General features: G+C 43.6%; 1 protein-coding gene across 1 annotated transcript in view; it reads right to left on the bottom strand.

Moving 5' to 3' along the window:
* Positions 1 to 11,790: 11,790 nt before the first annotated feature.
* The window catches only part of LOC128687553 (glutamate-gated chloride channel-like), a 68,426-nt gene continuing 56,520 nt past the window's right edge, over positions 11,791 to 23,696 (bottom strand). The window contains exon 10 of the mRNA XM_053775019.2: positions 11,791 to 12,207. Coding sequence (XP_053630994.1) covers positions 11,980 to 12,207 — 228 coding nt within the window. The 3' untranslated portion in view covers positions 11,791 to 11,979. The remainder of the gene's footprint in view (positions 12,208 to 23,696) is intronic.

Here is a 23,696-nt window from a genome sequence, read left to right as displayed (position 1 = left end):
TGATTTGTCACCTTCCATTCGCACTTTTCCATGGACTATTCTTACTCAAAAATAATTTAAGTGTGAAAGGATTCGTATTATGCCCGACACTTGATACGTTGTTTCCGATTTTGAAAAGAAATGGATAACCTTCAATTATATGAACCATACCTGTTTCCCCACCTGTCTGCTGGACATTGAATATTCCAACGGAGATGAGGGAAAATATATTGATCGTGGAAGCAGAGGAGATTTTGGCGTTTGAAGGGCTCACCAACAACATTAAAAGATCAGCTGATACCCTTCCTGGCGCTGTGTTTACACTGGCTCATCACGTGACATTTCCCGCCAAAAATGCTTTAAGTGTTTGTCAACAGACGCCATGTTGTGACGTCACTCTCAATGTCGGGGCCAATATTATCGTTTCATTTTTTCCATAAATCTTTATTTAGTTTAGTCAGTGTTAACTTAGTTGCTCTCAAAACATGGATTATTATGTAAATTCTCAAACAATAAGTGGATTAGGCAATGGAAACGTTTGTACTAGGTGTCTATGGGAAGAAAACATTTTATTTTTTTTTTGCTGTCCACAAAAATCAAATAACCCAACCAAACATTACCTAATATAGATAATGAGTTAAATGCTAAGTTAGGTTTGATTAGCTTAGGTTACTGTTTGCGGGGTTACTAAAAAAATTTTATTACCCATAGGTCAAAAATATTACTGTCTCCACTGCACATCCTTTTTCGTATTGTAGAGGTTACATAATCAAAAATAAATAGCAAAAGTAAATATCAATCAAATGTTCCAAAATACTTTTTAACAATTTGCCCACTAAAATCTACTTATTATTATAAATTGTAAACTATCAACAGTATCAATTAACTCTGCTGACCACCTAAAGTATATATATTAACTTTTAATACTTGTTTTAAATAAGGTATAAAAGGTAAATGAATTGTGCGGTTATTCAATGTATATATACAATAAATGGAAAAGTACCCAAGCATAGAGAGAATCATGTTTACTTCCTCTGTATAAATAGAAAACATACACGAAAAGTGTAAGAATTATATCGAGGAATAAGTCCGCTTGGGAGTACCAAGAAAAATGGAAAGAATTGTGGAAAGAATTGTGACTGTGACTGACACGGTTGAAATTACGATTGCAGGAACACAGTGGATAAATAGGAGTGGATATGTGACTCATATGTTTGCATTCAAGCGACGGTGAGTGGAAGCAGTAAGAGCAGTCTCATAATAACGAAACAGAGTTTTAAAAGAAGGAAGAATATTAAAAAAAGTCGAACCGAAACATCGTCGTAAGCTCTTCTCTCACTCTTAGGTTCGGGGTTATTTGTGTATTGCTTCAATCACTGTATTGTGCTTTTTGTTCTTTCTGGACCTGGCAGGAAAGCGTCTTATTTTTTCCAAACTCTTTAAAGTTCTTTTAAATCCCTTTCTCGTTATTTTGAAGCTGACCTTATTGCAGTGAAAGTAAAAGAGCTGTTGCATTTTTATTTGTATAACCACAAAGTAGAGTTACTCCATAAGTTTAGAGCTACAAATTTGCAAATATATGGAATCGAGATGGCAATATATATATATATATATATATATATATATATATATATATATATATATATATATATATATATATATATATATGTATATATAATATAATATATATATATATATATATATATATATATATATATATATATATATATATATATATATATATATATATATATATATATATATATATATATATATATATATATATATATATATATAAGCCAGGAAATTTTTGAGGTATGTGTCTCAAAGTCGGGTATGCGAGGGAAAAAATAATTTTTACGTGAAAAGTGAATCTCAGATAGATATCGCTGTAGTTGTTTAGTCTATTTAGTAATGATTTTGGTAAGAGAAGTGATTTCTAGTGTTAAGGGAAATGTGATCTTTAAGGATAATGAATGCAGTATGAAGAGAAAGTTGTTACAGCTGATGTTGGCAGTTGACACAGTTTTATTGTGAAGAAATGAATAAGAACCTACAAAAGTTGTTGGAGTTTTAAGAATATGCAAAAAAAAGAAAGTTGAAAATTAATGAAAATTTATATAAAAGAAAGAAGTGATGAAAATTTCAAAAGATATACAGACAGCAAACCAAAGGAAGCTAGAATGAAAAAGAGATAGAGAGTGTGATTATATTTGAATATCTGGAAGTGGATGAGCAATCAAGAGGTCCATTAAGGATGTGGTAAATTACATAGTTTATGATAGAATAAAAGTTGCAGCAGTGATAAGGAATATATAAAAGTTCGTCAAATGACTCAAGAATGGCGAATTTATCTTATAAAAATAGATAAATTAGGCAATATGAGAATGAGAATGACTGGGTATGAGAAAGACCTACCTAACATAGGCAGTGCTTCTCTATATATCATGTTCTTACTAGAGTATAGAAGTACCAGCGCCTTTGTACGGATATGAAGAAGGATCAATAATGAGGAGGCTTGGAGGCAGTGATAGTACAGAAGAGTAGCTCAGGTTGCAGTATTAGAATAAAGGTTAAAACAATTATAAGACAATTTAACGATGGGAAGAGATGGTTAGTTAACAAAGAAATAATAAAACAGGATATGTTAACGAAAAGGGTGTATATACATGTATATCTGACTTTGATGGAAAGTATAAGGGATGTCCGTGGAAATGTTGCGGAGGGTATGAATGAGATATTGAGTGTTTGAGGTGCATAGAGCTAGAGGGAATGTGTAAGGGTGTTAGATCAGAAGGGAGGAGGAAGTGGTGTGTGGGATCTGATGTGTTGTTGAAGGGATGATTCAGATGGGAGAGTTGCCATTATATCATGATATCTGTACTGTTCTGGTGAGACAACGAGGAAGCAAGTGGTAATAACTGTTTGTTTTTCATGGAGATACACAGCTGTGTTAGGAAATGTAACATTGTTAAACTCACTCACTCTCTCTCTCTCTCTCTCTCTCTCTCTCTCTCTCTCTCTCTCTCTCTCTCTCTCTCTCTCTCTCTCTCTCTCTCTCTCTTTCTGTCTCTCTCTCAGTCTTTCTCACTTTCCTCTCTTTCTCTCTATATACCTATTGTACCGCACCCTTATAGCTGACTCTATTCACTCTGCAGCGCCAGTAACCACCAGTCATTTTCTGAATTGTCGACAAAACACCACAGTATTTTGAGTCAAAAATAATCACCCATAACACGAGACTTCAACTAACCGAAATATATACACACACCATTATGTACCCACAGTATTTGAAACAAATATTTCTCAACTGTTAACACTGAATGAAAGAATAGCCTTATAAAAATATTTACACTGATATATAAATAACCAGAAGTCACAGTATAACCGTCAGTATATATCACTCTATACAGTTTTTGGAGGGTCATTAACCCATTTCATTTTATTTACTAATAACATAAGTACCAAATAGCTCACTCGTCTCATGTAATAAACATAGCATGGTTAAGATATCACGTCAGGGAAAAAATGTTTTGGCACTGGTATTGAAGATACACTGTTATTCAATTTTATACACAACAGCAGCATCATATATAATATATACGTATATATATATATATATATATATATATATATATATATATATATATATATATATATATATATATATATATATATATATATATACACACAAAACCACGCAACTAACTCTACGACTCTAGAGAGCACAGTCATTGCCAATTGTATGAGGTGAAACACAGGTCATGATTCTCAAAATACTTAATTAATTTTCGTAGCAAGATTGAGGCAGTAAAAAATAAATATTCGTCGGTCAAAGATGACATCAAGTGATGGATATATTTTTTTCCAAAAACTCAGGCAGTTACAACTCAGTGTTTTGAGTGTTGTGTGGCCAGTGTCTTGAGTGTTGTGTGGCCAGTGTCTTGAGTGTTGTGTGGCCAGTGTCTTGAGTGTTGTGTGGCCAGTGTCTTGAGTGTTGTGTGGCCAGTGTCTTGAGTGTTGTGTGGCCAGTGTCTTGAGTGTTGTGTGGCCAGTGTCTTCAATGTTGCGTGGCCAGTGTCTTGAGTGTTGTGTGGCCAGTGCCTTGAGTGTTGCGTGGCCAGTGTCTTGAGTGTTGCGTGGCCAGTGTCTTGAGTGTTGTGTGGCCAGTGTCTTGAGTGTTGTGTGGCCAGTGTCTTGAGTGTTGTGTGGCCAGTGTCTTGAGTGTTGTGTGTCCAGTGTTTTGCGTGTTGTGTGGCCAGTGTCTTGAGTGTTGTGTGGCCAGTGTCTTGAGTGTTGTGTGGCCAGTGTCTTGAGTGTTGTGTGGCCAGTGTCTTGAGTGTTGTGTGGCCAGTGTCTTGAGTGTTGTGTGGCCAGTGTCTTGAGTGTTGTGTGTCCAGTGTTTTGCGTGTTGTGTGGCCAGTGTCTTGAGTGTTGTGTGGCCAGTGTCTTGAGTGTTGTGCGGCCAGTGTCTTGAGTGTTGTGTGGCCAGTGTCTTGCGTGTTGTGTGGCCAGTGTCTTGAGTGTTGTGTGGCCAGTGTCTTGCGTGTTGTGTGGCCAGTGTCTTGAGTGTTGCGTGGCCAGTGTCTTGAGTGTTGTGTGGCCAGTGTCTTCAGTGTTGCGTGGCCAGTGTCTTCAGTGTTGCGTGGCCAGTGTCTTCAGTGCTGTGTGGCCAGTGTCTTGCGTGTTGCGTGGCCAGTGTCTTGAGTGTTGAGTGGAAAGTGTCTTGAGTGTTGTGTGGCCAGTGTCTTCAGTGTTGTGTGGCCAGTGTCCTGAGCGTTGCGTGGCCAGAGTCTTGAGTGTTGTGTGGCCAGTGTCTTGAGTGTTGTGTGGCCAGTGTCTTGAGTGTTGTATGGCCAGTGTCTTGAGTGTTGCGTGGCCAGTGTCTTGAGAGTTGTGTGGCCAGTGTCTTCAGTGTTGTGTGGCCAGTGTCTTGAGTGTTGCGTGGCCAATGTCTTGAGTGTTGTGTGGCCAGTGTCTTGAGTGTTGCGTGGCCAGTGTCTTGAGTGTTGTGTGGCCAGTGTCTTGAGTGTTGTGTGGCCAGTGTCTTGAGTGTTGTGTGTCCAGTGTTTTGCGTGTTATGTGGCCAGTGTCTTGAGTGTTGAGTGGCCAGTGTCTTGAGTGTTGTGCGGCCAGTGTCTTGAGTGTTGTGTGGCCAGTGTCTTGCGTGTTGTGTGGCCAGTGTCTTGAGTGTTGTGTGGCCAGTGTCTTGCGTGTTGTGTGGCCAGTGTCTTGAGTGTTGCGTGGCCAGTGTCTTGAGTGTTGTGTGGCCAGTGTCTTCAGTGTTGCGTGGCCAGTGTCTTCAGTGTTGCGTGGCCAGTGTCTTCAGTGCTGTGTGGCCAGTGTCTTGCGTGTTGCGTGGCCAGTGTCTTGAGTGTTGAGTGGAAAGTGTCTTGAGTGTTGCGTGGCCAATGTCTTGAGTGTTGTGTGGCCAGTGTCTTCAGTGTTGTGTGGCCAGTGTCCTGAGCGTTGCGTGGCCAGTGTCTTGAGTGTTGTGTGGCCAGTGTCTTGAGTGTTGTGTGGCCAGTGTCTTGAGTGTTGTATGGCCAGTGTCTTGAGTGTTGCGTGGCCAGTGTCTTGAGAGTTGTGTGGCCAGTGTCTTCAGTGTTGTGTGGCCAGTGTCTTGAGTGTTGCGTGGCCAATGTCTTGAGTGTTGTGTGGCCAGTGTCTTGAGTGTTGCGTGGCCAGTGTCTTGAGTGTTGTGTGGCCAGTGTCTTGAGTGTTGTGTGGCCAGTGTCTTGAGTGTTGCGTGGCCAGTGTCTTGAGTGTTGTGTGTCCAGTGTCTTGAGTGTTGTGTGGCCAGTGTCTTCAATGTTGCGTGGCCAGTGTCTTGAGTGTTGTGTGGCCAGTGCCTTGAGTGTTGCGTGGCCAGTGTCTTCAGTGTTGTGTGGCCAGTGTCTTCAGTGTTGTGTGGCCAGTGTTGGCCAGTGTCTTGCGTGCTGTGTGACCAGTGTCTTGAGTGTTGTGTGGCCAGTCTTGAGTGTTGTTTGTCCAGTGTTTTGCGTGTTGTGTGGCCAGTGTCTTGAGTGTTGTGTGGCCAGTGTCTTGAGTGTTGTGTGGCCAGTGTCTTGAGTGTTGTTTGTCCAGTGTTTTGCGTGTTGTGTGGCCAGTGTCTTGAGTGTTGTGTGGCCAGTGTCTTGAGTGTTGTGCGGCCAGTGTCTTGAGTGTTGTGTTGTGTGGCCAGTGTCTTGAGTGTTGTGTGGCCAGTGTCTTGCGTGTTGTGTGGCCAGTGTCTTGAGTGTTGCGTGGCCAGTGTCTTGAGTGCCAGTGTCTTCAGTGTTGCGTGGCCAGTGTCTTCAGTGTTGCGTGGCCAGTGTCTTCAGTGCTGTGTGGCCAGTGTCTTGCGTGTTGCGTGGCCAGTGTCTTGAGTGTTGTGTGGAAAGTGTCTTGAGTGTTGCGTGGCCAATGTCTTGAGTGTTGTGTGGTTGTGTGGCCAGAGTCTTCAGTGTTGTGTGGCCAGTGTCTTGAGCGTTGCGTGGCCAGTGTCTTGAGTGTTGTGTGGCCAGTGTCTTGAGTGTTGTGTGGCCAGTGTCTTGAGTGTTGTATGGCCAGTGTCTTGAGTGTTGCGTGGCCAGTGTCTTGAGTGTTGTGTGGCCAGTGTCTTCAGTGTTGTGTGGCCAGTGTCTTGAGTGTTGCGTGGCCAATGTCTTGAGTGTTGTGTGGCCAGTGTCTTGAGTGTTGCGTGGCCAGTGTCTTGAGTGTTGTGTGGCCAGTGTCTTGAGTGTTGTGTGGCCAGTGTCTTGAGTGTTGCGTGGCCAGTGTCATGAGTGTTGTGTGTCCAGTGTCTTCAGTGTTGTGTGGCCAGTGTCTTGAGCGTTGCGTGGCCAGTGTCTTGCGTGCTGTGTGGCCAGTGTCTTGAGTGTTGTGTGGCCAGTGTCTTCAGTGTTGTGTGGCCAGTGTCTCGAGTGTTGCGTGGCCAGTGTCTTCAGTGTTGTGTGGCCAGTGTCTTGAGTGTTGCGTGGCCAGTGTCTTGAGTGTTGTGTGGCCAGTGTCTTGAGTGTTGTGTGGCCAGTGTCTTGAGTGTTGCGTGGCCAGTGTCTTGAGTGTTGTGTGTCCAGTGTCTTTAGTGTTGTGTGGCCAGTGTCTTGAGCGTTGCGTGGCCAGTGTCTTGCGTGCTGTGTGGCCAGTGTCTTGAGTGTTGTGCGGCCAGTGTCTTGAGTGTTGTGTGGCCAGTGTCTTGAGTGTTGTGTGGCCAGTGTCTTGAGTGTTGTGTGGCCAGTGTCTTGAGTGTTGTGTGGCCAGTGTCTTCAGTGTTGCGTGGCCAGTGTCTTGCGTGCTGTGTGGCCAGTGTCTTGCGTGTTGCGTGGCCAGTGTCTTGAATGTTGTGTGGCCAGTGTCTTGAGTGTTGTGTGGCCAGTGTCTTCAGTGTTGTGTGGCCAGTGTCTTCAGTGTTGCGTGGCCAGTGCCTTGCGTGTTGTGAGGCCAGTGTCTTGGGTGTTGCGTGGCCAGTGTCTTTAGTGTTGTGTGGCCAGTGTCTTGAGGGTTGCGTGGCCAGTGTCTTGCGTGCTGTGTGGCCAGTGTCTTGCGTGTTGCGTGGCCAGTGTCTTGAGTGTTGTGTGGCCAGTGTCTTGAGTGTTGTGTGGCCAGTGTCTTGGGTGTTGTGTGGCCAGTGTCTTCAGTGTCTTGAGCGTTGTGGCCAGTGTCTTGCGTGCTGTGTGAGTGTCTTGAGTGTTGTGCGGCCAGTGCGTGGCCAGTGTGCGTGTTGTTGCCAGTGTCTTGAGTGTTGTGTGGCCAGTGTCTTGAGTGTTGTGTGGCCAGTGTCTTCAGTGTTGTGTGGCCAGTGTCTCGAGTGTTGCGTGGCCAGTGTCTTGAGTGTTGAGTGGCCAGTGTCTTCAATGTTGCGTGGCTAGTGTCTTGAGTGTTGTGTGGCCAGTGCCTTGAGTGTTGCGTGGCCAGTGTCTTCAGTGTTGTGTGGCCAGTGTCTTCAGTGTTGTGTGGCCAGTGTCTTGAGCGTTGCGTGGCCAGTGTCTTGCGTGCTGTGTGACCAGTGTCTTGAGTGTTGTGTGGCCAGTGTCTTGAGTGTTGTGTGGCCAGTGTCTTGAGTGTTGTGTGGCCAGTGTCTTGAGTGTTGTGTGGCCAGTGTCTTGAGTGTTGTGTGGCCAGTGTCTTGAGTGTTGTGTGGCCAGTGCTTTGAATGTTGTATGGCCAGTGTCTTGAGTGTTGTGTGGCCAGTGTCTTGAGTGTTGTGTGGCCAGTGTCTTGAGTGTTGTGTGGCCAGTGTCTTGAGTGTTGTGTGGCCAGTGTCTTGAGTGTTGTGTGGCCAGTGTCTTGAGTGCTGTGTGGCCAGTGTCTTGAGTGTTGTGTGGCCAGTGTCTTTTGTGTTGTGTGGCCAGTGTCTTGCGTGTTGTGTGGCCAGTGTCTTGAGTGTTATGTGGCCAGTGTCTTGAGTGTTGTGTGGCCAGTGTCTTGAATGTTGTGTGGCCAGTGTCTTGAGTGTTGTGTGGCCAGTGTCTTGAGTGTTGTGTGGCCAGTGTCTTGAGTGTTGTGTGGCCACTGTCTTGAGTGTTGTGTGGCCAGTGTCTTGCGTGTTGTGTGGCCACTGTCTTGAGTGTTGTGTGGCCAGTGTCTTGAGTGTTTGTGTGGCCAGCGTCTTGAGTGTTCTGTGGTAGTATTCTTAAGAGTCTTGTGTGGCCAGCATCTCCAAGGTGGTGTGGCCAGCATCTCCAAGGTGGTGTGGCCAGTATCTTCAAGTTGGTTTGGCCAGCATCTTCAAGGTTTGTGTGGCCAGCATCTTCAAGTTGGTGTGGCCAGCATCTCCAAGGTTTGTGTGGCCAGCATCTTCAAGATGGTGTGGCCAGCATCACCAAGGTGGTGTGGCCAGCATCTCCAAGGTGGTGTGGCCAGCATCTTCAAGTTGGTGAGGCCAGCATCTTCAAGGTGGTGTGGTTAGCATCTTCAAGGTGGTGTGGCCAGCATCTTCAAGTTGGTGTGGCCAGCATCTTCAAGTTGGTATGGCCAGCATCTTCAAGGTGGTGTGGCCAGCATCTCCAAGGTGGTGTGGCCAGCATCTTCAAGGTGGTGTGTTCAGCATCTTCAAGGTTTTGTGGCCAGTGCCTTCAAAGTTGTGTGGCCATCATCTTCAAGGTGGTGTGGCCAGCATCTCCAAGGTGGTGTGGCCATCATCTTCAAGGTGGTGTGGCCAGCATCTTCAAGTTGGTGTGGCCATCATCTTCAAGGTGGTGTGGACAGCATCTCCAAGGTGGTGTGGCCATCGTCTTCAAGGTGCTGTGGCCAGCATCTCCAAGGTGGTGTGGCCAGCATCTTCAAGTTTTTGTGGCCAGCATCTTCAAGGTTGTGTGGTTAGCATCTTCAAGGTGGTGTGGCCAGCATCTTCAAGGTGGTGTGGCCAGCATCTTCAAGTTGGTGTGGCCAGCGTCTTCAAGGTGGTGTGGTCAGCATCTTCAAGGTGGTGTGGCCAGTATCTTCAAAGTGGTGTGGCCATCATCTTCAAGGTGGTGCGGCCAGCATCTCCAAGGTGGTGTGGCCAGCATCTTCAAGGTGGTGTGGCCAGCATCTTCAAGTTGGTGTGGTCAGCATCTTCAAGTTGGTGTGGCCAGCATCTCCACGTTGGTGTGGCCAGCATCTTCAAGGTGGTGTGGCCAGCATCTTCAAGTTGGTGTGGCCAGCGTCTTCAAGGTGGTGTGGTCAGCATCTTCAAGGTGGTGTGGCCAGTATCTTCAAAGTGGTGTGGCCAGCATCTTCAAGGTGGTGCGGCCAGCATCTCCAAGGTGGTGTGGCCATCATCTTCAAGGTGGTGTGGCCAGCATCTTCAAGTTGGTGTGGTCAGCATCTTCAAGTTGGTGTGGCCAGCATCTCCAAGTTGGTGTGGCCAGCATCTTCAAGGTGGTGTGGCCAGCATCTTCAAGTAGGTGTGACCAGCATCTTCAAAGTAGTGTGGCCATCATTTTCAAGGTGGTGTGGCCAGCATCTTCAAGTTGGTTTGGCCAGCATTTTCAAGTTGGTGTGGCCAGCATCTTCAAGGTGGTGTTCCCAGCATCTTCAAGGTGGTGTGGCCAGCATCTTCAAGGTGGTGTGGCCAGCATCTTCAAGGTGGTGTGGCCAGCATCTTCAAGGTGTGGCCAATATCTTCAAGGTGGTGTGGCCAGCATTTTCAAGGTGGTGTGGCCAGCATCTTCAAGATGGTGTGGCCAGCATCTTCAAGGTGGTGTTCCCAGCATCTTCAAGGTGGTGTGGCCAGCATCTTCAAGGTGGTGTGGCCAGCATCTTCAAGGTGGTGTGGTCAGCATCTTCAAGGTGGTGTGGTCAGCATCTTCAAGGTGGTGTGGCCAGCATCTTCAAGGTGGTGTGGCCAGCATCTTCAAGGTGGTGTTCCCAGCATCTTCAAAGTGGTGTGGCCAACATCTTCAAGGTGGTGTGGCCAGCATCTTCAAGGTGGTGTGGCCAGCATCTTCAAGGTGGTGTGGCCAGCACCTTCAAGGTGGTGTGGCCAGCTTCTTGAAGGTGGTGTTGCCAGCTTCTTGAAGGTGGTGGTGATAGTGGTGGTAGTTGTGATTTTGATGGTGATGGCGATGATGGTAATGGTGATGGTGGTAATTGTGATGGTGGTAGTGGTAATGGTGGTAACGGTGATTTTGGTGGTGTCTGAGGTAATGGTGGTGGTGGTGATGATGGTGATAATGGTGACGGTGGTGGTGGTGGTTGTGATACTGGTTGTGGTGATAGTGGTTGTGGTGATGGCGATGGTAGTGAGTTTGGTGGTGATGTTGGTGGTTATGTTGGTGGTGATGTTAGTGGTGATGGTGGTGGTGATGTTGGTGGTGATGGTGGAGGTGATGGTGGTGGTGATGGTGGTGGTGATGTTGGTGGTGGTGGTGGTGATAGTGGTGGTGGTGGAGGTGGTGGTGTGGTGGTGGTAGTGGTTGTGGTGGGTGGTAATGGCGGTGATTGTGGTGGTGGTGGTGGTGGTAGTGGTTGCTTGTTGGTAGTAGTGGTGGTGGTAGTAGCAGTGGTGGGTGGTAATGATGGTGGTAGTTATGGTTGTGCAACCCATTATCACAGTAATTCAGCTAGCCACCCTGTCAGCCAACCAACAACAGCCAGTCAGAAGCCCAACAACACAGCCAGTCAGCAACCCAACAACACAGCCAGTCAGCCACCCAACAACACAGCCAGTCAGCCACCTAGCAACACAGCCAGTCAGAAACCCAACAACACAGCCAGTCAGCCACGCAACAACACAGCCAGTCAGCCACCCAACAACACAGCCAGTCAGCCACCTAGCAACACAGCCAGTCAGCCACCCAACAACACAGCCAGTCAGCCACCCAACAACACAGCCAATCAGCCACCCAACAACACAGCCAGTCAGCCACCTAGCAACACAGCCAGTCAGCCACCCAACAACACAGCCAGTCAGCCACCTAGCAACACAGCCAGTCAACCATCCAACAACACAGCTAATCAGCCACCTAATAACAGCCAGTCAGCCTCTCAAAAACACAGTCAGTCAGCCACCCAACAACAGCCAGTCAGCCACGCAACAACAGCCAGTCAGCCATCTAACAACAGTCAGTTAGTCCCAACAACACAGCTCGTTAGCCACCCAACAACAGCCAGTCAACCACCCAACAACAGCCAGTTAGCCACCCAACAACGAACCAGTCAGCCACCCAACAACAGCCGGTCAGTCACTTATCAACAGCCAATCTGCCGCCCAACTACAGCCAGTCAGCCATCCAATAATAGCCAATCAGCCATCCAACAACAGCCAATCGGCCATCCAACAACACAGCCAATCACTGCTTTCAATTATCCAAGAACCAACCACCAAGAATCCTAGCCACCCAGCCAGCCGCCCAGACACCCAATACCGCAACCAGCCTCCACTAACTACCAAGCCGCCCAAGGCACCCAGCCAGCCACCCAACACCGCAGCCAACTAACACTAACTAACTGCCAAGCCGCCCAGACACCCAGCCAGGAACCCAGCCATCCACCCAGCCAGCCATCTAACCAGCCACCCAGCCAGCCGCCCAGCACCTACAGTTGCTTCTCCTCCTCACGGAAGAGGTAAGCGCTCCAGTAGGCGACATTAAAGAGAGCAAAAACTAGAGGAAAGGTGATGCGAGCAACCACATCAATGCGTTTACTCCTGGTGGGGAACTTGGAGAGCCAGGACCGGCAGCAGTTTGTCCGTGGACCTTGAAGGTGGACCTCACACAGGTGGCCCACGCCACCCACCTCCCGGAACGGGGCCACCAGCGGCCTCTGCAAGACGCCACAGGAGACCACGTTAGATTAAACTATGTAACACAATTTTTGTTCCTGGCAAGTAAGTGCTATTTTCCAACTCCTTTTATTGCAAAACAATAGAAAATGCTCATTATTCCTTTTAAACTTTACTTTTGTGGCTTACAGGTTGAATTTTTGACAAAAAATGGCTAAATTTCAATATTTTTTGCTAGTTTTGGATGTAAAACAAAAGCATGTAATAAAATAAATAAAATGTACGTAAATTAAATATGATTTACACAAATTTTATTTTAAATTTTCTGAAACATATTTACAAAGACAAAAATGAACAGTTTTGTTATATTTGCGAGCAACAACAAATCACTTTTCCGTTTAAGTCCCCAAATGTAGTCTGCCATCATGTTTTCATTATAAGATCCATGATATCTGTGTTCAAAGTTCATTATATCTTGGTGGAAGCGCTCCCCTTGCTCCTCTGAGTATGTTCTCATATTCTCCTTGAAATTTTCAAGATGAAATTCAAGGATACGGACCTTAAGGGACATCCTACAGTCCATCTGATCACAGCTTTTACCAAGGTCTCAACAAGTCCACATAATTGTCAGCCTTGTTGTTGCTCAGAAAGCCCTGTGCTACAACAACAAAACTCTCCCAGGCTTCCTTTTCCTTCTCTTTGAGCTTCTTCGGAAATTCTGAGCACTCCATGATTTTCCTGACTTGTGGCCCAATGAAGGTGTCAGTCTTCACCTCTATCTCTGATAGCTTGGGTAAAAAAGTCTTGAAGATACTTGAAGGCTGCAAACTCTTTGTCAAGAACTGTAACAATCTGTTTCATTAGTCCTAGTTTGATGTATAATGGAGGGAACAGAACCTTCTGAGTAGCCACCAATGGTTTATGTTTGATGTTAAGTCTTCCTACTGAGAACTCAGTCCTTTGAGGCCAGTGCTTCCTCTGGTAATGTGCTGCTCTGTCTCTACTATCCCAGTGACAGAGATAACAGGGATACTTGGTAAAACCTCCTTGGAGTCCCATCAAAAAATGCTGCCATTTTGAAGTCTCCAATAACCTCCCAGCCATACTTATCACAGTTCAAAGCTTCCAGTAGAAGTTTGACACCTTTGTAGTCCTCCTTAAGATACACTGAATAAGCCAAGGGAAGAGATGGATACTTGTTCCCATTGTTCAGAAGTACAGCTTTTAGTCTTTTGGAGGAGCTGTCAATGAAGAGTCTCCACTCATCTGGGTTGCATACAATTCCAGTTGCATCAAACAGGCCTGATACATCATTACAGTATCACAACCTGTCTTCATTAGTGAAGAAGCTTGAGAAATGTTGGTGACGTTTTCTTTGGCTTGTCACTTGCACACTTTTATCCACTAAGTCTCACTCCTTGAGTCTTGAAATTAAAAGCTCAGCATTTGACTTTGTCAAACCAAGATCTATGATAAGGGCATTGAGGATTGTTAGATTTGGGTACTAAGGATTCCTCCCAACAACTGCATCTGTGACATCATACTCTTGTTCAATGTGCTCTTCATTTTCTGATTTTCTGCTCTCTTCCTCTGATGGTTGACTTCTTTCTGGAGGTGTAGGTACAGGAAGATCAGCACTGTGTGGTACTGGTGCAGTAGAAGAGGGAAGATCTGGATAAGAAATAGCAGGAGCGTTTTTCCCAGTTCGGTGGTTGTAAGGATCCACAAGGCAGAAGCAGCAATTGGTTGAGTGATCAGTGGGTTCACACCATATTCTAGGAACAGCAAAGTTCATGGCTCTTTTTTTTTCTCTATACCGTTCTGTAAAAGAACAAAAGAATTAGTTTCTGTTACATTTCATTTGAAAAATGCTCCTATTCAAGATTTTACCCTTCATATAAGTAATGACTTTCTTATCTTCCAATGTTTTCTTACAATGTTGACAAGCAACATGAGGCGCCCAGGTCTTGTCTTGGTCCACAACTGGCATGACAAAATATGCTTAGTAAGTATCACACATTTTTTTAGATGCTGTTACAGAGAACTTCTTTGCTCTTGTCTTAATGAATTGACCACATATGTAGCAGAATACATCTGGAAAATGATTGCAGCCTCTTGATGCCATTTCACTTCTGATGTGTCTTCTCAGGCAGCCAGAGCTGAACTGAATGCTAGTTTGTGAGTCCCTGTTTTTATATATGCCAAACAAAGCCCTAGAACATAATAGTTTTACATCAGTTTTTCTTGAAAGTGTTCCAGAAGTGTCCTGACCACAAAAGCAAAGTTCTGGATCAAAACTGATTTTTTATATTTTGTTTAGTTATAAAGAAATGGGAAATGATGCTTATTTCCCAGGATCACGACAACAGTGAAATTTTGTTACTCCTGGTGAGGTGATAGATGGTACCATGGTGATAGATGGTGCTATGATGATGATGGTACCATAGTGATAGATTTTACCATGGTGATAGATGGTGCTATGATGATGATGGTACCATAGTGATAGATGGTACCATGGAGACAGATATTATGGTTATAGATGGTACTGCGGTGATAGATGGTACCATGGTGATAGATGGTGCTATGATGATGATGATACCATAGTGATAGATGATACCATGGTGACAGATATCATGGTTATAGATGGTACTGCGGTGATAGATGGTACCATAGTAATAGATGTTGTCATGGTGACATATGGTAACATGGTGATAGATAGCACCATGGTGATAGATGTTACCATAGTGATAGATGGTGGCATGATGATAGATGGTACCATGGTGATAGATGGTACCATAGGGACAAATGGTACCATGGTAACAGATGGTTCCATGGTTAAAGATGGTATCATGGTGATAAATTGTGATATGATAGATGGTACCATGGTGATACATGGTGCTATGATAGATGGTACCATGGTGATAGATGGTACTGCGGTGATAGACGGTACAATGATGATAGATGGTATCATGGTGATAGATGGTGCTATGATGATGATAGTACCACAGTGATAGATGGTACCATAGTAATAGAAGTTGCAATGGTGATAGATGGTACCATGGTGATAGATAGTACCATGGTGATAGATGGTACCATAGTGATAGATGGTGCCATGGTGATAGATGGTACCATGGTGATAGATGGTACCATAGTGACAAATGGTACCATGGTAACAGATGGTTCCATGGTGATTGATGGTATCATGGCGATTAATGGTGATATGATAGATGGTACCATGGTGATACATGGTGCTATGATAGATGATACCATGGTGATGGATGGTATCATGGTGATAGATGGTGCTATGATAGTACAATGGTGATAGATGGTAAAGTAGTGGTCAATATGCCAGAGCTGTCGGTGCCAGGGTGCTATGTACAGCTGAGCTCTAAGACCCTCGGTGGGGTCTCCACCCCCTTTTTACACTAGTATTTGCTTCCCTGCTGCAGTTCCTCGGATCGAGTTTTTGGAGGTCTCCAAATTTTTCGATTTTTTTCGAATTTTTTCAATTTTTTTTTTTTTAATTTTTTTTATTTTTTCAATTTTTTTTCAAATTTTTTTTATTTTTTTTCAATTTTTATTTTTATTTTTTATTTTTTTTTCGTGCTATGGCATAATAATCCCCCTTGCTCCAATTCCTAGGATCAATTTTCTTTCATTATGAAATTCGCATGAGTAAATGAAGTGTGGAGTGTGACTTCCATAGAGTTGCTTGTAGTGTAAGCAAATTTAGTCATTATGTCCCTTATAAGAGACACGGTTTCCCTTATAAGGTATATCTCAGTGTATTATAGCTCCAGGGCCTCAGACCTACAACTCTTGATCCCATAGTTAATCCCCTGATCGATCTATTGCTCCTAATGCTCTGTATGCCTAACTACCGAATGGTATTACCTGGAGTTTACCTGGAGAGAGTTTCGGGGGTCAACGCCCCCGCGGCCCGGTCTGTGACCAGGCCTCCTCCGGGGATAACACAATTTTTTGCAGCTCTTGGGTCACATAGTGTATTTCAGCTCCTGGATTCAGTATTTACTGATAATTAGATAACCCAGGATAATCCAAAATTTCCCACTTTTTGCGGCTAAATACATATGTATTATTTAGTTAACATGTTACAGTTTAGAGCTATATTCGGTTCATATTTAATTCTATTTATGCATAATGCAATGTTATACTTATCACAATTTTATACCTACAATTTTATACCAAATACAAAGTTATTTATAATTTAATATTATACATAAAACAATGTTATACAATACAACAAAATAAGAAAATGCCATACATTTTTCATATCAAACAAGAATTACAACTTTAATGTACATCACAGGGGTAACATTGTAGGTTAGTCTCCTCCGTCTAGATGCGGTCATGTCACGATGTCCAAATGCCATGGAATGAGTGCTGTCCAAGAGAAACCTTTTATTATCAAAGGCCAAAAGGCCTCTCATTTTAATCTTTATTGTACATATATCAATCCTTTTACATTGCTGATAGACTTACATTCAAATTGTTTCTTATCAGCTTTAGTCAAAACATTTTTATACCGTGCGTAAGTTAACAATGGCATGATATGAGAGGGTATGCCCTTCCCTCTGCTGATATTATTTGTTATTCCAGCTACATTTACAGAATACATCTGCTTTCAGAGCTACTAGCTCACTAATATTTCAATCTCCCATTTCAGATTTCAATAATCCCAGTTCACTTTTCCTGCTGTCATCACATCATGGAGGGTCACTAGGGAAATATGAGAAGTCCATATATCCTACCAGTGACGTGCCATATAAATCCTTGTATTTTACACGAATCAGTGTTTGTGTACAATACTCTTACATCATCTCCATAATGCTGTTTTAACACTTTGTACCAAAAATCATACAATTTACTTTCAGCACTCTCAAAAATTTGAAAACTGAGGTAAAGAGGTTGAATAGCTATTAATTTTGGCTTGGTAAATGTACAAATCAGTCTCTCTCGGTTCAAATGTCTAATATTTTTTCAGTAAAAGGTCTTTGGCAACTGTAGTGAACGTCTTCTTATCTTCTATATATCTATATGTCTCACCATACATCGTGATATTTAGTAGTGATTTTCCATAAATAGCATTGTTAGTCAGCCTGAAAGTTTTGGACTTGATGGGGCATTGCGTGGCAGTTCTCTGTTCAATATTAGATCTAATGAACGGTTTTTACAACTTAGATTGATCATATTCATCCACGGTGTGCACCTTCCCTACCTGCAGTCCAATATTCATCAAGAGCTGAAGTAATTCCCAACTCACTAGATAATTTTTCAGTGGTAGATGACTAGCGATCAATTTAGTATTAGTTTTGGGTAACTTTTTACCTTTGTTTTTCAAAACAGATTTGCAATAAGGAGACAACATGTCTTCTATTATATTCATGTAACTAAGTATCAAACGGAGTTCATTAGTGATACCAGCTACTCCAGAATTTACTTTCTTGGTGTCACACTCAGTCCAATAACCCTTATCGCCCTCATATGAAATACTGCTTAAACCCACGTCAACGAAGGCATCCTTTTCATCATTCGATAATTTTCTTATTCACTTCTGTGGGAGTTCCTCAACCATCTCACTAGTATACAAAGAATTAAAGGCTAGACAGAGTATATGGGTCAACAACCAAAATGCTTCTGAGACCAGAGTAGCAATTTCCAACTAATTTTAGGTCACTGATAATGAATATCAAGGTTAAAATCGTTTGTTAGCTCTACTTTTCAATATACACCTACGTGTCACAACAGATTCCAACAGGCTTGTGGTAGTGTGTTTCTTACCACACTCAGTCTGACTGACCTTCATTATCGTTCCAGCAGTCATAGAAAGTGGTTGTGATGTGCAAGTTTATATTATGAGGTGAAAAGTAGATGATTTTCTTAACCAAACATGGAGGATACACCAGGTACTGCTGCTTTCTATATGAATGGGACAGCCGTGCAAGAGGTTCCCACTACATCAGAAGAGACTGGCCACCTCGACAATCATTGGAGTCTGGGATGAAAAATGTTCAACATTCACCTCTCATTGAACCAAACAAAATTTTACTACCACAACTACACATAAAACTTGGGCTCATGAAAAACTTTGCAAAAACTATAGACAAATCCGGTCAGGGATTCAAGTATTTAACATTAAAATTCCCCTCACTGAGCGACGCTAAGATAAGAAAGGGAGTCTTTAATGTTCCTCAGATTCGAGAGCTTCTTAAAGATGGTGACTTTGAGTCAGACCTTCAGGGGGAGGAGAAAGCTACTTGAGAAGCATTCAAGTTAGTGGCGAAGGGATTTCTCGGAAACAGAAGGGAAGGCAACTATGAAGAATTGGTGGAAAACCTCATCAAGGTTTGCAAGAACATGTGATGTAACATGTCACTTAAAATCCACTTTTTGAACTCATATTTAGACCTTTTTTTCGCCAGTGAACTGTGAGGCAGTTAGTGACGAACATGGTGAAAGGTTTCACCAAGATATTTCAACCATGGAAAAATGGTACCAGGGCAAATAGGGCACAAGAATGTTTGCAGACTATTGCTGCACATTAGCAAGAGATGATTCTTCAGCCCACTATAAGCGTCAAGCAAAATGGCAGAGTAGGTACGGATTAGAGTTTAAAACATACTGACACATATTGTACATTATAATAAATTAATCAAATATTACATGTCTCGTATCTTTAAACCTATAGCCAATAAGTATTTTTCAAGGTGATATTTGGATTTAGGACATGAAAATATATAAGAATTAACTAACCTCATTTAAGAAGCATGTAACTTTTCAAACATTATTGACCAATGAATTATCAGAATTGGGATTGATTAAGAGATTATCCGTTTTGGTAAACTGATTGACTGCACATGCAAATCCACCTCTGAGACTCCTTTACAGCAGGTCATATGGGAATGAATTGTGCCTAGCTTTAGTTTTTAACAAGAAGGCATCGCAGCTGAAACACGGTAAGCCTATGTAATTACTGACACCCAACTTACAAATATTTTTGAGTGCTTTACGGCACTCCATAAAGACATCAACTAAATAATCCGACATCTGTCTTCAGATATAACATCAAGTAATCGCCCAAAGTCTTACATTTCACCAACTGGAAAACCTGCTTCTTCATTGAGCTTCTTTAAACTATCGATATAGTCATAACATAGCACCTGTTTACCTCTACATAATAAGGGTATCACTTCTTTAGGTGAGTCTTTCAACATAGCCTCAGTATATCGCAATGATTTACCAGCTTTCATATGCTGGTCTGCCAAACTCAGGGTCTAACAAACTCAGGGAATCCTGAAATCTAACACTGCCTATATCCACTCTCAAGAATTTGAGTGTTTGTTTCAAATGAACCTCGATTTCATATTTATCAACTGCCAGTTTCTCTAAAATTATTCAGGAATCATATGACATGTTATGACAAAGTAAAGAAATTTGTGCATTCTGCTCTGGATCTCCATCCTGGGATGACCATAACACTTCGCGGATGACGGGGGTGTTGGCGTTACTGTACAATACTTTACTGCTGTGATGTTGAGAGGCGGTGATGGCGTTACCCCAGAATAATTTAATGGCGCAATATCAACATGTAGCCTTTTACTGGGCTGCTGGAAATCTCCCGAAGTGTTGTGATCATCCGAGGAGGAGGCGGAGGATCCAGAACAGAATGTACAAAGTTTCTTTGCAAGAGGAACACACAGAAAGCCGAGAACGAATAATTTCGACTCAATCTAAATCTGTATTTTACAACATTAAGTTATTTTGCGGTATTCTAATGCATTTTGTTGTACTGTAAAACATTGTATTATTTTGCTGTATTGTATAACATTGTATTAGGTATAAAATTGTGTTATATATAACACTGTATTATGTAAAAATAAAATTTGCAGAAACAATGCATTGTAATGATTCACCTCTGTATTCTTGTAAGCAATTAAACATGAATCTTACGTAGCTTTAAACTGTAACATGTTAACTAAATAACACATATGTGTTTAGCCGCAAGAAGTGGGAAATTTAGGATTATCCTGGGTTATTTAATCATCAGTAAATACCGAATTCAGGAACTGTAATATACTATGTGACCCAAGAGCTGTAGCATGACCGCTAATAACACGTGAGTGTTTCGTTATAAAAAACTGTGTTATTCCAGGAACATAATACCATTCGGTAGTTAGGCATTAGGAGCTATAGTTCGATCTGGGGATTAACTATGCGATCAAGAGCTGTAGGTCTGAGGCCCTGGAGCTGTAATACAATATGAGATATACCTTATAAGGGAAGCCGTGTCCCTTATAAGTGACATGATGAGTAAATTTGCTTACACTACAAACAACTCTATGGAAGTCACACTCCACACTTCATTTACTCATACTAATTTCACAATGGAAAAATATTTGATCCGAGGAATTGGAGTAAGGGGGAATATTATACCCTACCATGAGAAAATTCGAGAATTCGAAAAAAATGAAAAAAGTCGAAAATTTTTAAAAAAAATCGAAAATTTTTATTTTTTTTTTGTTTTAAAATTGGAGACTCAAAAATTCGATGCGAGGAATTGGAGCAAAGAAGGCAATCACAGCATGAAAAGGGGTGGAAACACCCACTAAGCGTCTTAGAGCTATATTGATGGTTCCACGGTGATGGATGGTACCATGGTAATAGATGACAAAATGATGATAGATGGTACCATGGTGATGGATAGTACCATGGTGATAGATGGCAAAATGGTGATAGATGGTACCATGGTGATGGATGGTACCATGGTGATAGATGGTACCGTGGTGATGGATGGTACCATGGTGATGGATGGTACCATTGTGATGGATGGAACCATGGTGATAGATGGTACCATGGTGATAGATGGTACCATGGTGATAGATGGCATAATGGTGATAGATGGTACCATGGTGATAGATGGTACCATGGTGATGGATGGTACCATGGTGATGGATGGAACCATGGTCATAAATGGTACCATGGCGATAGATGGTACCATGGTGATGGATGGTACCATGGTGATAGATGGTACCATGTTGATAGATGGTACTATGGTGATGGATGGTACCATGGTGATAGATGGTACCATCGTGATGGATGGTACCATCGTGATGGATGGTGCCATGGTGATAGATGGCACCATGGTGATGGATGGTACCATGGTGATAGATGGTACATTGGTGATGGACGGAACCATGGTGATGGATGGTACCATGGTGATGGATGGTACCATTGTGATAGATGGTACCATGATGATGGATGGTACCACGGTGATGGATGGTACCATAGAGATGGATGGTACCATGGTGATGGATGGTACCGTGGTGATAGATGGTACCATGGTGATGGATGGTACCATGGTGATTGATGGTACCATGGTGATGGATGGTACCATGGAGATGGATGGTACCATAATGATGGATGGTACCATGATGATGGATGGTACCATGGTGATGGATGGTACCATGGTGATGGACGGAACCATGGTGATGGATGGTACCATGAAGATGGATGGTACCATGATGATGGATGGTACCATGGTGATGGATGGTACCATGGAGATGGATGGTACCATGGTGATGGATGGTACCGTGGTGATAGATGGTACCATGGTGATGGATGGTACCATGGTGATGGACGAAACCATGGTGATGGATGGTACCATGGTGATGGATGGTACCATGGAGATGGATGTTACCATGGTGATGGATGGTACCGTGGTGATGGATGGTACCATTGTGATGGATGGTACCATGGTGATGGATGGTACCATGGTGATGGATGGTACCATGGTGATGGATGGTACCATGGTGATGGATGGTATCGTGGTGATGGATGGTACCATGGTGATAGATGGTACCATAGTGATAGATGGTACCATGGTGATGGATGGCACCATGGTGATGGATGGAACCATGGTGATAAATGGTACCATAGTGATAGATGGTACCATGGTGATGGATGGTACCATGGTGATGGATGGTACTATGGTGATGGATGGTACCATGGTGATGGATGGTACCATGGTGATGGACGGTACCATGGTGATGGATGGTACCATGGTGATGGATGGTACTATGGTGATGGATGGAACCATGGTGATGGATGGTACCATAGTGATGGACGGAACCATGGTGATGGATGGTACCATGGTGATGGACGGTACCATGGTGATGGATGGTACCATTGTGATGGATGGTACTATGGTGATGGATGGTGCCATGGTGATGGATGGTACCATGGTGATGGATGGTACCATGATGATAGATGGTACCATGGTGATGGATGGTACCATGGTGATGGATGGTACCATGGTGATGGATGGTACCATTTTGATGGATGGTACCATGGTGATGGATGGTACCATAATGATGGATGGTACCATGATGATAGATGGTGCCATGATGATGGATGGTACCATGGTGATGGATGGTACCATGGTGATGGACGGAACCATGGTGATGGATGGTACCATGGTGATGGATGGTACCATGGTGATGGATTGTACCATGGTGATGGATGGTACCTTGGTGATGGATGGTACGATGGTGATGGATGGTACCATGGTGATGGAAGGTACCATGGTGATGGATGGTACCATGGTGATGGATGGTACCATGGTGATGGATGGTACCACGGTGATGGATGGTACCATGGTGATGGATGGTACCATGGTGATGGATGGTACCACGGTGATGGATGGCACCATGGTGATGGATGGAACCATGGTGATAAATGGTACCATGGCGATGGATGGTACCATGGTGATGGATGGTACCATGGTGATAGATGGTACCATCGTGATGGATGGTACCATCGTGATGGATGGTACCATGGTGATGGATCGTACCATGGTGATGGATGGTACCATGGTGATGGATGGTGCCATGGTGATAGGTGGCACCATGGTGATGGATGGTACCATGGTGATAGATGGTACCATGGTGATGGACGGAACCATGGTGATGGATGGTACCATGGTGATGGATGGTACCATTGTGATAGATGGTATCATGATGATGGATGGTACCATGGTGATGGATGGTACCATAGAGATGGATGGTACCATGGTGATGGATGGTACCTTGGTGATAGATGGTACCATGGTGATGGATGGTACCATGGTGATTGATGGTACCATGGTGATGGTTGGTACCATGGAGATGGATGGTACCATAACGATGGATGGTACCATGATGATGGATGGTACCATGGTGATGGATGGTACCATGGTGATGGATGGTACCATGGTGATGGACTGAACCATGGTGATGGACTGAACCATGGTGATGGATGGTACCATGATGATGGATGGTACCATGATGATGGATGGTACCATGGTGATGGATGGTACCATGGAGATGGATGGTACCATGGTGATGGATGGTACCGTGGTGATAGATGGTACCATGGTGATGGATGGTACCATGGTGATGGACGGAACCATGGTGATGGATGGTACCATGGTGATGGATGGTACCATTGTGATGGATGGTACCATGGTGATGGA

The sequence above is a fragment of the Cherax quadricarinatus genome, chromosome 11 (assembly GCF_038502225.1).
Source record: "Cherax quadricarinatus isolate ZL_2023a chromosome 11, ASM3850222v1, whole genome shotgun sequence".
In the NCBI taxonomy this organism is placed as follows: Eukaryota; Metazoa; Arthropoda; class Malacostraca; order Decapoda; family Parastacidae; genus Cherax; species Cherax quadricarinatus.
The sequence above is the reverse complement of the archived record's forward strand: the minus strand, read 5'-3'. Positions and strand labels throughout refer to the sequence as shown.